Raw genomic sequence first — 14,332 nt, forward strand, 5'->3', positions numbered from 1 at the left:
CTCTTCCACTTTTCTTTCAGTTATTACAAATTCATTTAGCTCCTCATATAGAGTTTGATAAACTTCTGACATCCCCCCCTCCCCATAAAGAATTCCTCATGTGTGTGAATGTTGATGCAAAATATGTATTCAATTTGTCATTCAAGTTCATGTATATCATTTACAGAACCCCATGTTGTCCTGTCAGCCTGGTTATGCTGTTCAGAGAACTCATAGTTACTCCTAAGTCCTTTTCATTATCAATTCGCTTCAGTTTGACTATTAAAAAATTAAATTGTTTTAGTGTTAAACCTCAGTCATCGCTTACCTCTCAGTCTATCCAAATAATGTCTTGTTAAAATAGAATACCATTATTACTGCTATTAACCATCCTGATCACTTTATCTTCATATTGCCAAATGATTACTAATAATATGGTTTGTTTTGAACACAGCTGATCACTAATAAAATGGCATTAGATAAAATTTAGTTGAAATATTCCACTGTTTTTATTTTAGGAACCAAACAATTTTCAAGAGGGAGTACAAAATGAAATAGATGATGATGAATTTGGGGACTTTGAAGGTTTTGAGGTAATTTTATGCAAGGTTAATTTATTTACTCTGAATTTTTATTCATTTGACTGAATGTTATTCATTTTTGAAACATATGTGATCTGGACTACGAAAAGGTGGTTAATGTGTCAAGATATCAATTATCAGGTTTTAGGTGATTTTTGTAGAAAAAAGTACGCTCTTTCCAATGAAACCAATTCCAGGTCTCAAGTTCAATTCAGTGCTTCACAATTTGTACCTAATGATGGAGAATAAAAACTGGAAAACTTAAGAAATGAAAAATTGAACATACTTAATTTTTACTGTAAAAAAAGGTAGACGTATTCATACAAAATTATCAAGTTTAAGAACAAATAGCACACATTCACTCTGGACGTTAACCCCTCTTCTCCTTCAATTCTTTATTCGATTGTGGGGCCACTTCAACTGCTTTGGAAGAATTTGTTACTAGGCTTCTGATGTTGTTATACAAATTCCTAGCTAACTGTTTAAAAAATTTCTTCAAGTATACATCTCATTCATACTAAGTCACTTGTTTGGCAGAGACAGCCTTATTATGATCGCCAGGAGAGGAGGTGATAACACAATTTATCAAGTCATTGTGGGTATCAATATTACCGACAGCATACGTTGCTTTAAAGATTCCAAACATCCGATCAGGACTAAACTTAGTATGACCGGTTAGGAGAAAATTGAGGAGAATACACTGCTGCATCCCTTTGCCACTCTCCACATTAGATATTGAAGCATTGTGTTATTTTTATTCTTTCCCACACAACTGGCTGCAAATAGGACAATGGTCTCAGCTTCTTAAGAAGTTTCCAGGTAGTGTTGCAGCAAACTCATCACACATTTTGGACCTTTTCCTATGTCTTACTCCTTGTGCTAGAACAAGAGACCGATGTGAATGTCATAAAATAAAGCAGATATCGCTGGGGTTTCTGGAAGTTGTTGCCCACCACGAGCAGAGGCCCATGAGAGTTGTCTACCTCGCACGGAATTGTGTTTACTTTAATGGCTGTTTACTCGAAAACTTCTTTTCGCACATTAACCAACTTTTCATAGTCCAGGTCACATATTCTGATTTTATGCACAAAACACAATTTTAAAATCTGTATAACATCGAATATATAACTTCACACTCGTTATGTTTTTAGAGTCATTACAAGCAGCGAAATTGTAAATGGGAAAAACCTTTATGTGGACTCCAATGCACTATAACATATTGATGTATATTCACCTATCCCTAAAATTTCTTTAATTTTCATTTTTAACTTTAATGATATGTTTCTTTATTTAAAGTAGCAGCACCTATAATGTTTCTGGAAAGGAAGATACCATATTCCAGCATATGTCAACCTTAGAAACACCAAAAAATCATCTAAAATTCTAGTATCAATTTATGTCAGGTATTATGACAATAAATCTTTCCCTTTAATTAAAAGCATGTTAGAAAGACATGAATTAATACAAATATATATTTACAATATATATTTTTGTACAAATATACATTGTTTCTTGCTTTTTAAAATACAATAATTTATTCATCTTCATCAGACAAAAAGAAATTCCATGAACTTCATCAGGAGTTGTTTTCAGGTTTACCTTTTGAATTCTCAAAAGGTAACCATTCACAATTTTCAGTTTTGTATAATAGACGTGTTTCCATATTGAGGTATCATTTACAGAGAAACCAATTTGGAATTAAATTTTATAGAATTAAACAAACAGCAAAGAATGGCTAAGTAATGTAATCAAAGCTTACCATGTACACGTATGCCATCAATAAGAGTTATTCCTCGTCATCTCCTCTATCTGTAGGTTTGGTTCTTGACTTTCTACATAAGGAAGTACTATACTATATATATTGTTAACCAACTATAGAGAAAGCAGTACTGCATACTGCTTTCTTAGTTTGCTGTGCAGTAATAAAATCTCACAATGAAACTTGTTAAAAGAAAGAGCAGAAATAATTGAATTAAAACATAATACAATACTGTGATAAACTTAATACAGATTTTACCGTGATACACTACCACACAAGATGTTAAAAGATAACTGTAAAAAAAAAGGGTGGGCAGATATATGATTAAGCATAACTTTTAAATGCAAAAATATAGCAGTTAGCTTATAAGCTAGAATATATGGTGCTTTATTGTAAAGTTATACAATTCAATTTCACTTAACAATGAGTAAATACGTTATCTAAGTGTATTTCACACATTATGTAGTTTTATATATTGCTATAATAAAGCTATGAACAGACTAAAAACTTAATTTGTGATGGGTAATTATGGTTTTCACCACCATTTGTACATGGTGCTTTGTTTCTCCATAAATAAAGATGTAAAGTATACTTAAAATACTCTTGAATATAGTTAGCATGGAATCTTGAAAGTGGCATATTGCTGTCTCTGTAATATAACTAACTGATGTTATAGATATTAATGGAAAACTTTCAAATCAAGCAAAAATTTTAACAGATTTTTGTGGAAAGCAACCTGTTCATTACAAGCAATTTTATAAACAAAATATTCCTTGATAACAATGCTAAAAGTATTTTTTGATTCAAGAACAGTCTTTTGCCTATTTTTTTTTAAGAAATTTGTCTCGATTCCTTTCTGATTATCTCTGCTTGTTATTACTGTGTCACTGCTTATGTACATTTTGCATGCAGCACTGACAACAACAGCAGTGAGTATCAGAAACATAGCTGTTACTGGCCTTTCTTTTAACACCTCTGTGTTACACCACCTGCAGTATGCTAGCATATAATGCATTAAAGTGCCTAGCAGGTGTTCAAAACACTGAGATTGGATCAACATATTTCCTCCCTCTGATTATGAGCAGAGGAGGAATCATGCATCTGGGCTCATTATGTATATGGTTGTGTTCCTAATGATATAATAAAACCTAAGCAAGTCTTAACATTGAGCACATGGAACATGAATGCCAATATCTGTAATTAATGTAGATTTTGAGTTTAAGCCTGTTTGATTTTTGGTCATCCTGCATAATGTATTAGTTGACTGATATTAAGACAAATGGTGATTATTATATTATATTATCTCTTATCTCAGACAGAATTATCTCGGGAATATTGCATCCTTATGTAATGTTAATACATTTGGCTTTTTTGTATTCATTTTAATTCATTCTTTTTTTCTTTTTTTTTTTATCTGTAGGGTGCTGGAATTGAGCCAGTACAAGCCCAAGCCGCACCTTCACCGTGGGCAACATTTCCTGGTAAGTGAAGTTTGTTGCTGTCTTCATTTCTGCCTCATAATAGATAAGAGACACTTCATCACACTTAACGAGACACCTGAGAACAGAACAATGGACATTTAGGGTAACTTGCGGGGACAACTTGTTACTTAACGAATTGGAGAATAATGTGAAGTAGATAGTAGTCAGTCTTGCACAGGATGTCTCTGAATTTAAGTTCAATTGAAAATTCTTGTAATTTTTTATTCTGGTCATATATTGACAAATGAATTGCTGTACAACTGTGCCAGCATTAAAATTTACCAGTGTACTGCCAGAAGTTCATTTCTCCCACAAGAGATGCCGTGAGAGTTTAATTCATTATGGTGGAGTACAGTGATTGTTGTTATGTTTAGGCACATCAGCAAATTTAACCATATTGTGCTAATGTGTGTTATATCTGTACAAGTGTGTGTTCAGGGGCCAGCTTGCATGTTGTGTGGCAAGAAAAATCAAAATAACTCACAAGATAGGTGGGTGGGAGAAACCTGGTCCCTCTGCCTAAAGTCTGTTAACTACAGCCTTGATCAAAGAGGACTTTAGAAATTCCTCCAGTCATAGACAGGAATCAAACCATGACCTCTCCAAACGAGTGACAAGTGGTGAAACCACTAAACTGCAACCAACCAGAAACAAGTAACCCAACTGCCATCAAGAAAAGATGTTGATATCTTTTCTTGACATATTTCCCCAAGTGGGTTGGCTGCAGTAGACTAGTCAGGTGGCCACCATGGTCCCTTGACCTTACAACCCTTGATTTTCAATTCTGGGGCTACATCTAGGACAAGGTTTGTATTCCTCCTTTGCTACAGTCTTTAGAGCAACTGCAAGGAGGTAGAATATAGTTAACAAATGTTGGTCAAGATGTGCTGAATAGTAAAGGAAGAGATTTCTTTCAGATGGAATGCGTGCTGCATCACTCTTGAAAGCATTTATGAATAAATGTGAACAAAACTTGAGTATTGGGCCAATTTTGTGTAACATCCTGTTTACTAGTATATGACTTGAATAAAATGTTAAGTTTCAACTGAACTTTTAATTTAGTGATACTATGTATTATTCCTGTTATTTATTCCAGGATATTACTGCCTTACATCAGTTTTTTTTTTCCAGGGAAAGAATAATGGAAGGGAATATCAGACAGAATTTGTTCTGCATGTTCTTTCTCTGATAAGATAGAATTAAACTTGACTGAGAGGATGAAGGGTATTCCTGCTGCCGAAAATTTTCTTGATAATGTAAATGTTTATTGATCACTTTCTTTTTGTTTTTATTAAATTTTCTTTTATGTATGATCAGTGATCCCTTTACTGAATTTCAATATGAGCATAGATTTATGTTATTTAAGCCTTTTTATTTACTGCATTTCATTTAGGCTTAGCTTGTTTAGCATTTTACAGAAGCAGTTTAGGTTGATACTATGATCTAGGCTTTTTTCAGGCAGCTACTCCAAGTCCTCTGGGAGTAGCTGAGTGTTCCTTTAAGTGTGATCTCTTTATTATGCCCTTTAGCTGGCAAATTAACATTTGTGCAAATAAAAGTGATTCAGAGGTTAGTGTTTCATGGAGTTAGTGTTTTTCCTGTTTCTTGAATCAAATAAAAATGCATTTTCTAGGAGCATATCATCCAAATGTATAACAGGCACACCTGGATGTTACTAACACAGAGATGGGGAGCATTTGGTGGACCTTTTTTGCACCCGGACAATTAAATTTTGGATACTCAACTGGCTTATATTTTAATACTTATTAAAGTATACTTTCTGTATTTTCATAAGCAATTTGAATTTAAGTAATATTTAAGAAAACTGTTTCATTTTTAATTATACTAGTATAAATCTCATATTTGTGTGTATATATATATATATATATATATATATATATACGCACACACACACACATACTGATTCCATGTATGGGTATTTTAGATCTCCTTCCAGTGCAGACAAGTCCAGCTACACCAGCAGAAGAGGCGGAAACTGCTTCTTCAGGAAGAGTTGTTACACATGAAGGAGAACTATGGCTGCAACCAACAGGTGCTATTCCAAGGAGGCTAAATGTAGACCATTCAGAATCATCTGTAAATCAGGTGGCTGTTCCAGTTCGGACATTAAATCCTCCTGATGTATCACTTGGAACTGAAGGAAGGATTACTCCAGATAATGTGCATGGTACAGTTTTTAAAAAGTTTTTTTTGTTTTGTTTCTTAAATTGAAAGTGTGAGTTAATTGTAATTTAGTCTGGTTAATTAGATTCAACCCTCAGTTATTTTAAATTGTGGGCAAAGATAGGGGCAACAGTATAAATATAAACAACTTAAGAAGTGCTGAGCTTAGAAAAGTTTAATATCATTAATGATAGTAGCAGTTATGTTCATTTGTTATGCTGAATTAAATGTAAATAAGTTTGCTTTAGTAAAGCATACTTTCTCCTAAAATTAAAAACTTGGAAACTATTGTCTATAAAAATATGGCATTTGTAAATTAAGGAAGGTCATGGTGATGTTATACGTATGAGATCACTGCAGATGTGGAAAACTTGTCTTGCTTTTATTGTACTATAGCTACTTATATAATTATCTGAATAGTTAGCTGTTGAAAGTTCTGTAATCAAAAATAATGTTTGGATCATTGGTGCAGAGAATTCCTACATATGCAGGAATTTTATATACCAATTTTAAACTTTAGGAATTGTAGGGTGTTTCTTATTATATTATGAAAGTTAGCTGTTAAACTATAGAAATTACTTTGCTTTTGATGTAATTTATTTTTCTGTAATGTAGTATATTTTGCTAGTAGACATTTATTTATAAATATTTCCACCTAGCAATTTTAGTATTAGTATTAACATATGGGACAAGGAAGCTTGAGACTTTTGTCGCACAAGCCAAACAAAAAAAAAAAAAACTACTCTTTGTTTCACTACTCATGTAGGTACCCAGTGTATATAACCCTTCCCCCCCATGATTTTAGTTTTTTTTGACTTCTTGTTCTAATATAATTTACAACCACCAAAATTTCACCTTTTTTTTTTTTTTTTTCTTTCTCTCTCCACTAAGCCTTCTCAGAACCTTATAGACTACAGTCAGATCCCTCTAAAGAGGGGTGAAGACCTCATCAAGAAGCTTCATGTCTTTTTTTAGGTGTGGTCTCCATAGTTGAACACAGTATTTCAAATGTAGTCTCATAGTTGCCTTATGCTTTGGAATTATGACTTTCCTATCTCAACAAGCAATGTTTGGCACCTAGTTCACCATGGTTAGCTATCAGTCATGGATAGGAAACTGTGGGCCCTTCCATGCCCCTTGTCTGTACACCGAACAGAGAACTTTATATTGTAATTCTTAATTCAGCCTCTTCAAATATATAAGTTACTTTATGGTTGCTATTTCCCTTACATGACCTAACGTTTTGCAGTATACACTTTTGGAACTACCTTAAAGGAACACTTCGTGTTGCTAGTCAATTGACAACTTTTCTGATCTTGATATCATCTGCAAATTTTGGAAGCTGTATTTTTTTATTATTATTATTTTTTTTTTCATAGTTATTCCACAGACTTTTTTGAACCATCCTCCTCGTGTTAAAAAAAAATCTCATTGTGTTGTCATGTTTTATCTTTTTTAATTACTTAATATTTTTAATAATACATTATTTTGCAGATGCAGCTCATAGTGGACAAGCACAATCAGTTTTAGACCAACCATTAGAATTCAGACAAGGCGGATCTCAAGCTGCCATAATGCACCAATTAGAGAATACTCAGCAGTACAGAGTGGCACTTGAGCAACAGTTAGATCATTTAAGAAGAAGAAATGAACAGCTAGAATTAGAACTGAGCCAGAGTCGGGGCCAGATCCAAGACTTGTCAATGAGATTACAAGAAAACCAGGTCTGAATGTTAATACTTTGTGTGTATTTTTAATAGTTAAAGAATCATTTTATTTTAAATTGCATTGGTTTTGTTTAGAGTAACATTTTCAGAAAAACATTTGCACACTGCCCCTGTAATAGTTTGGTGTACAAAATGTTTTAAATTTTGAAAATATGAGAATTAAGACTAGTGTTGGTGGTGGGGGAAGTGAAATGCAGGGTTTCATAATAAAGCACACAAATTTAGAATTTCATTATATCAAAATGGATTATTTAATATGAGTGTAAAGAGAGAACAGAAAACCATGACTTTATTTATTAAAGTCATTCATTCATATTATTAATGAAGTACTAATGGGGGAGTGGCTGCCAAAATGTCAGGCAAACTCACGTGACATTTCAGGAGCTGCCTTGCTTCCCTCTAAGGCTAAAGGATATACAGGGTGTTTCAAAAGTGATGGTCAATAATTTAAAGATGAACTGTACAGACTATAATATACAAAAAAAGCCTAGTAAACATGGGTCTTGAAGTGAATTGTTTTCGAGATATTGCTCATTTCTAGTTGGAATCCGCCACTGACTTGTTTGTTTAGGTAGGTTATGCTCATTTTCTCCCTTTCCCCTTTCTCAATGCTCTGAGCCATAGTAGGCATACTTGTACTTGTCAAAGAATAGTCACCATGGAAAGAGGTTACAGCAACGAAGAGTATGGAGACGTGCACTTCATGTATGGTAAAGCCAATGGCAGTGCACTTGAGGCTGCACTTTTGTACCCAAGAAGCATTTCCCCGCCCAACAGGTGCACATTCATCAGGGTACATCAATGCCTTAGAGAACATGGGTGCTTTGCACATGGAGTACAAGCAGGTTGGCCCAGAAGCATGACACCTGATGTTGAGGAAAGGGTGTTAGAAAGAATAGAACAAAATCCAGGAATTTCAACGAGGACGGTTGCTCTGAGGGTTGCCAGTTACTGTACCCCTACCATATTCAGCATGTACGAGTGTCAGCAATACAGATTACCCTCCCAGAGTGCTTCTATAGTCAGTGGCGGATCTTAACAGAAAATGTGCATTATCTCAAAAACAGTTAATTTGCGGCCTGATGTTCACTGGGACTTTTTTGCTTATTTTAGTTTGTACTTTTTACCTTTAAATTATTGACCATCATTTTTGAAACACCCTGTATAGGAAAATAGAACAAAATGCATTAATAAAACATGTGTTGAATTAAAAAAAAAAAAAAAAAAAAAAACAAGTAGATAAGAAAATACAAATTTTATTTGCTTCCCTACACACATAATAATACCAATTATTTAAACATATTACTTAGAGCTAAGAACTGAATTATTGTGGCTAGGAGCACTTGGTAACAAATTGCTGGAGCTGATGATTGTGAGAATAGAAAATTTGGTTGCAATTTTTTCTGCTTCCTTTATGACATCTTCAACCTTTTCATCACCTTTGTAATCATGAGTTAGTAATGTGAAAATTTGCATTTGTCAAATCTAAACTGATTTATTCTAAAACTTTACTTGTTATATTCATGTTGACTAATGCATTATACCAAATAATTGATGAACAAATAAATTTAAAATTTGCAATATTCTTTAATAAAGTGCTTGCCTTCAGATTTATTTTTTGCTGTTGTTGATGTTGCGATTGGTTGTTGCACATTCAAAAAAATTTTCTAAAGCTTCAGTTATTTCTTCCAGTTGATACCTCAGTGGTTTTAATCCTTCCAGACTACTGGCCTATCTTGTATTACTAAGTGCAGTGCTTATAAGATTAACCCTTTAACATATTTCTTTAAAACATTTTCACCATTGTGGAGATCACAAGAAAAAAGTGTAAAGATGCTGTACACTATCAAAAAATGATGGCTTCAATGCAACAACTTGTATCATTTATTACTAAATTCAAGGAATGCAAAGAGAGTGATACAACGAATGCCCTTGGGTATGAGGACAGTATGCAACTCTGTACACCAATATGCTTTCCACGCACGTTTGAGCCGTTGTCGTATACTTGACCTCTTAAGTCACTCAATGAAAGATCATAATTTTGTAAAACTTCAAATATTTGTCTGTCATTCTTTTACCAGTGCTACTGTTAATATTTATGAATCTTAAAAAATGCTCAAAAATCTCTACATAACTTCCCTCTTGATTTGTAGCAGGTAGTATATTTACAAAGTGCACTACTATTGTCATTTGCTCAGTGTGCGAAAGATCAGGCATGCAGTTGACAATTATAGAATAATGTTTGCATATTTTCAACTTCTTTATAACACTTTCCTTAATAGCTATGTTTGAGAGATCCATAATTTCATTTTGAATGTTTTTACCCAATGTTGATGAGTTTTTTTACTTATCTTTCTTAAATGTTCTTTCATTACTGGGCCATATTTAGCTAACAATTTGACAGTCTTTAAAAAATTTCTGTTATTATCTTCATACAGCCTATTGGATGTTCCACATAATACTAAATTTTGTGTTCCATACAATTTTATGATTGAAATAATCCTTTCTAAAATGTACCTCCAGTGTTTGGTATTTTCATTAATCTTTTTTCTGCAGTGCTATCAATTGTTGCAGAGCTATCGATTTTTTTTATTAACTCTTTCCAGGTGTTATAAGCCCTCAAGTGTTCTTTATTAGTTTCATGTGCATTTAACCTATAGTTTATATTTTTCCAGTCATTCAGAACTTCATATGTTAGTGCAACTTTTATTTCAGCAAAAGCGGTAAACTGCGTCCTTAGATTTGGACTATACCAACCAATCACGATGATGTTTTTCGCCATTGAGAAACGTTTGATAGTAGTAAGCCAGATTGAATTTTCTGTTTCTGTCATATTTGACATTTATGTGAAAACTATAATCTCTTATTTGTTTTGTACTAATTCTTATTAGCAAGTCCATCATGGATTTTGTATTTTCAAGCCATTTTCCAACATCTTCATAATCCTGTGAAGCTTTCTGAATAGAAATTTGTTCAAATTTATCTGAACTTTCAATATTTGAATTTGGACTTATTTAGTAACTCTCACTGCTTTCATTTGTTTTCTCACTTTCTAGATTTGCGGTTTCTACAGAATTTTTATGACGCTTGTTAGCTTCAGAAACTGCAGTGTCGTGGTTGAATTCTGCTTGTTTTGTTGATGGCTTGTATTCATCATCACTTGATTTTTTAAAAAAAATTTGTGAGATTGCCTTTGTATTTATCCATAAATGCATTGTTTTCCACTTTTCTCTTCTGATGTTCTACTCCAGACAGTTTCTTTTTTTCTAAACATTTTTTGGGTAATTAATCAACACTAGAAAAAAATGAAATCAATGTAAGATCACTTTTTGAAGGGTAGGTTCAATTTCCATCCAATATTTTTTTAATCTCATTAATTTTTAAATGAACTAAAAATTAAATGAAAATAATAATGAAAAAAAATAAAATAAAAAGAAAACAAGAAATAATATTAAATAACATTTATTAAAAATTTATAAATATTTGAATAATTTTAGATTTTAGGGTTAATGATTTTTACAAATTTAATAGAATCTACTTGAATGGATGAGGAAGCTTACCAAGTTGCTGTCTTTTTTTTTCAATATTTGAAATATTGTTTAAGAATATGTAAAACTAATTACTAAAAGTTTTAATTTTGAATTTAATATTGTTTGTTTTTAACATTTTAAAAACAAACAATATTAAATTCAAAATTAAAACCCGTAGGCCAGTGCTTACTCGCCCTTACCCTAAAGTGATACATTAAAGTTTTCATCATGATTCCCAATTAAAGTGTGCCTTTCATAAGATACAAAACAACTTTTGTCAGCAATTTACATACATAATAAGAATGCAGTTGGCTGGCATTTGACATTTGGAATCTTGACTATGTCATGATTTTAAACTATTGTTGCCAATTTGATTGCCTTCTTTGCAAAAAACTTCATGAAAATGTGAGAAAAATGGTGGAATCGTTTGAAGATTTTTGTTTCACTTACCTTTAAATTTTATATATAGTCCTGAAAATTTCTTTAGTGTTATTACTGAATTATTATTACTAGATTTTAAATGTATTTTATTGATTAATTGAAATAATTGTTAAATAAATGTTTTCACTACTTGTAAATTTATTTGTAATGAGTGAGTTGTATATGGAATTTATGATGACATGTTTATTATTTTCATTAACCTTTTCTGGAGTGTGTATATATTTTAAGGTAGTTTCAAATAATGATTTGCAAAACTAAACACTATTATATCACATTAAAGGGATTGTTGCAAACCACAGCAAGTAATGCTGAAGAGGTGCCAACTACCACCTTCATGCAAAAATTAAAAATCAAACTACTAAATAAATAAAATTAAAAATACAGAATGGATAAGCAGGGGTCTGCACTCAAAGCATTAACAGAAACACAATCTTCTCCTCAGCAAATGGTGAAATTGTTGCTGAAAACAATCACATTGCACCTAACCCAACAGGTGAATGTGGACACATCACTTGATAAGAAAATGTTTGGAAGAATCACAGTGATCACTTTTTCAAGGAGGTATTGGCCCTGTGGACATTCCAAAAAAATTCACATTTCTGTCATGGCCTAACAGCAAAGGAACCATGGATGCCCCTATGAGCAGTCAAGACAGAGATAGATGGGAAATAAATCTTAAATATTTGGTTAACTGAATTGCTAGTAAGTAACTCAAAGAAAGCAAAAAGACAGAATGTAAATTTCCATGTTGCTTCCTAGTTTGTGTTAACCATATTTAAGAACTTATTTTATATTGTGTCTGTCTCGATCACTCACATAGGGCATCCATAGTTCTTTTGTTGTAAGCAAGCCATGACCAAATGCAAGCATCTTGGGAATTTACACAGGGCTGATGCCTCCTTGAAGAGGTCACTGTGGTTCTTTAAACTTTGTTGCATTTTTATTCTTAAGTGGGTGTTTGTATTTGCCTATTGAATTTGGGGGAGGAGGTTTCCTTGCTTGTTTCTGGCAGCAGTTGCACCATTCTTTGAGCAGAAGGCTGTGTCTCTGTGCTTTACTGGATGAGCTCAGGCCCCTGCTTTATCTGTTCTGTATTTTTAATTTATTTTATTTGCCAGTTTGATTTTTAAAGTTTTTTTTTCTTGAATGAAGGTAGCAGTTAGCAGCTCTTCAGTATTATTTATTGGAGGTTGTAACATTTCCTTTAACATGGTATAATGATGATTAATTTTGTAAATTATTATTTGCTTCAAAAAGCATTACAAAAATAGATTTAAATTAGAGAAGATTGTACACGTTGGTCACTGTCCAATTTTTGCTTATGAAAGCCAAAATTCTCTGAAATTCGGGTTCAGAAGTTGATGAAATTAAATAAAGTGATACATAAAAGATGCGGAAGATAGTATTACATCAAAAAAGAAGCAATGACAATTTTTTCCCCTTTTTTTTTAAATTCTTATTTGATTTTTGAAATAAACTCACTCTTTAATATTGATCAATCAAATCCAAATAAAAATAGATTAATATTTAAAAGCATTTACATAGAGTTTTCATTTTTATGAATTTTTATAATTTCCTGAAGAAACTCACTCCACAGAACCCACTGCTAGTGAAAACTCACTGTTCAAGGCATGTACAAGTTCAAAAACTTGACACCAGAAAAGGTTAAAAAAAATTTTTTTAAGATATTACATAAGATGTTATTGAATTTCTTAAATAAATCATCAAAAAATAGGATAATTTAGAAGAGAGGATATCAAATATGAGGGCTGCAGACTATCAGGAATGGAACACTATACTGCACTCTTTACAGGTAAAGTAAAAATTTATTAAAGTTTATATGAAAATCACCGAAGTTACTTTATTTGTTATTAATAAAGTTACTTACAAAAAATATATTAAATTAATTTTAAACAGAATTTCAGTGATTGCAGAATGACAATCAGTATTGCTCTTTTATCTCCAAAGGTAAAACAGTATATAATTCTTGAGTGTCGTTCAGGGGAAAATTTTCACAAGATTTTTCTTGTGGAAATAAAATATGTAAGTAATAAGAACAGAAATTCTTGTTGTGAAAGGTGTCTATAGGGCAAGAAAATTGCTTTCATTTCTAATATTTGTTATGTCCATATGTTGTTTTTTTTTAAATTAATGTTGTTATGTAATGAGGCATACACAATTCTCAAGGCATATTGCAACATGAAATGAAAAATCATCTGGCTAGAAAAAATAATAGAAATAATTTCAGAACGATAATCAATATTGCTTTTTATCTCCAAAAAAAAAAAAAAACACCATTATATAATTCTTGAGTGTCTGTTCAGGGAAAAAAGAAAAAAAAATTCACAAGATTTTTCTTGTGGAAGTAAAATATGTAAGTAATAAGAAAAGAAATTCTTGTTGTGAAAGTGTTTATAGGACAAGAAATTGCTTTCATTTCAGATATATGTGCATATGGTTTTTTTTTTTTTATTAATGTTTGTTGTTGTGTGATGAAGCATATGCACAATTCTTAAGGCATATTGTAACGTGAAATGAAAACACTTCTGGCTAGAAAAAAAAAATTTAATGTAGAGTCCATCATTGGCTTTATTGACACCCATATTCCTCTGAGGGATGCTCTGTACAAGTTTCTAGTATGTAGAGACTG

At 32.2% G+C, this 14,332-nt stretch overlaps 1 protein-coding gene across 1 annotated transcript in view; it reads left to right on the forward strand.

The window, feature by feature from the left end:
• The window catches only part of LOC150079840 (uncharacterized), a 58,236-nt gene that overhangs the window by 17,999 nt on the left and 25,905 nt on the right, over positions 1-14,332 (forward strand). The window contains exons 2-6 of the mRNA XM_090382705.1: positions 498-572; positions 3,740-3,800; positions 5,746-5,988; positions 7,479-7,708; positions 13,418-13,495. Of these exons, the coding sequence (XP_090238831.1) occupies positions 498-572; positions 3,740-3,800; positions 5,746-5,988; positions 7,479-7,708; positions 13,418-13,495 (687 nt within the window). The remainder of the gene's footprint in view (positions 1-497; positions 573-3,739; positions 3,801-5,745; positions 5,989-7,478; positions 7,709-13,417; positions 13,496-14,332) is intronic.

The sequence above is a fragment of the Mastigoproctus giganteus genome, chromosome 10, assembly GCF_048544385.1.
Source record: "Mastigoproctus giganteus isolate SK-2022 chromosome 10, ASM4854438v1, whole genome shotgun sequence".
Classification (NCBI taxonomy): Eukaryota; Metazoa; Arthropoda; class Arachnida; order Uropygi; family Thelyphonidae; genus Mastigoproctus; species Mastigoproctus giganteus.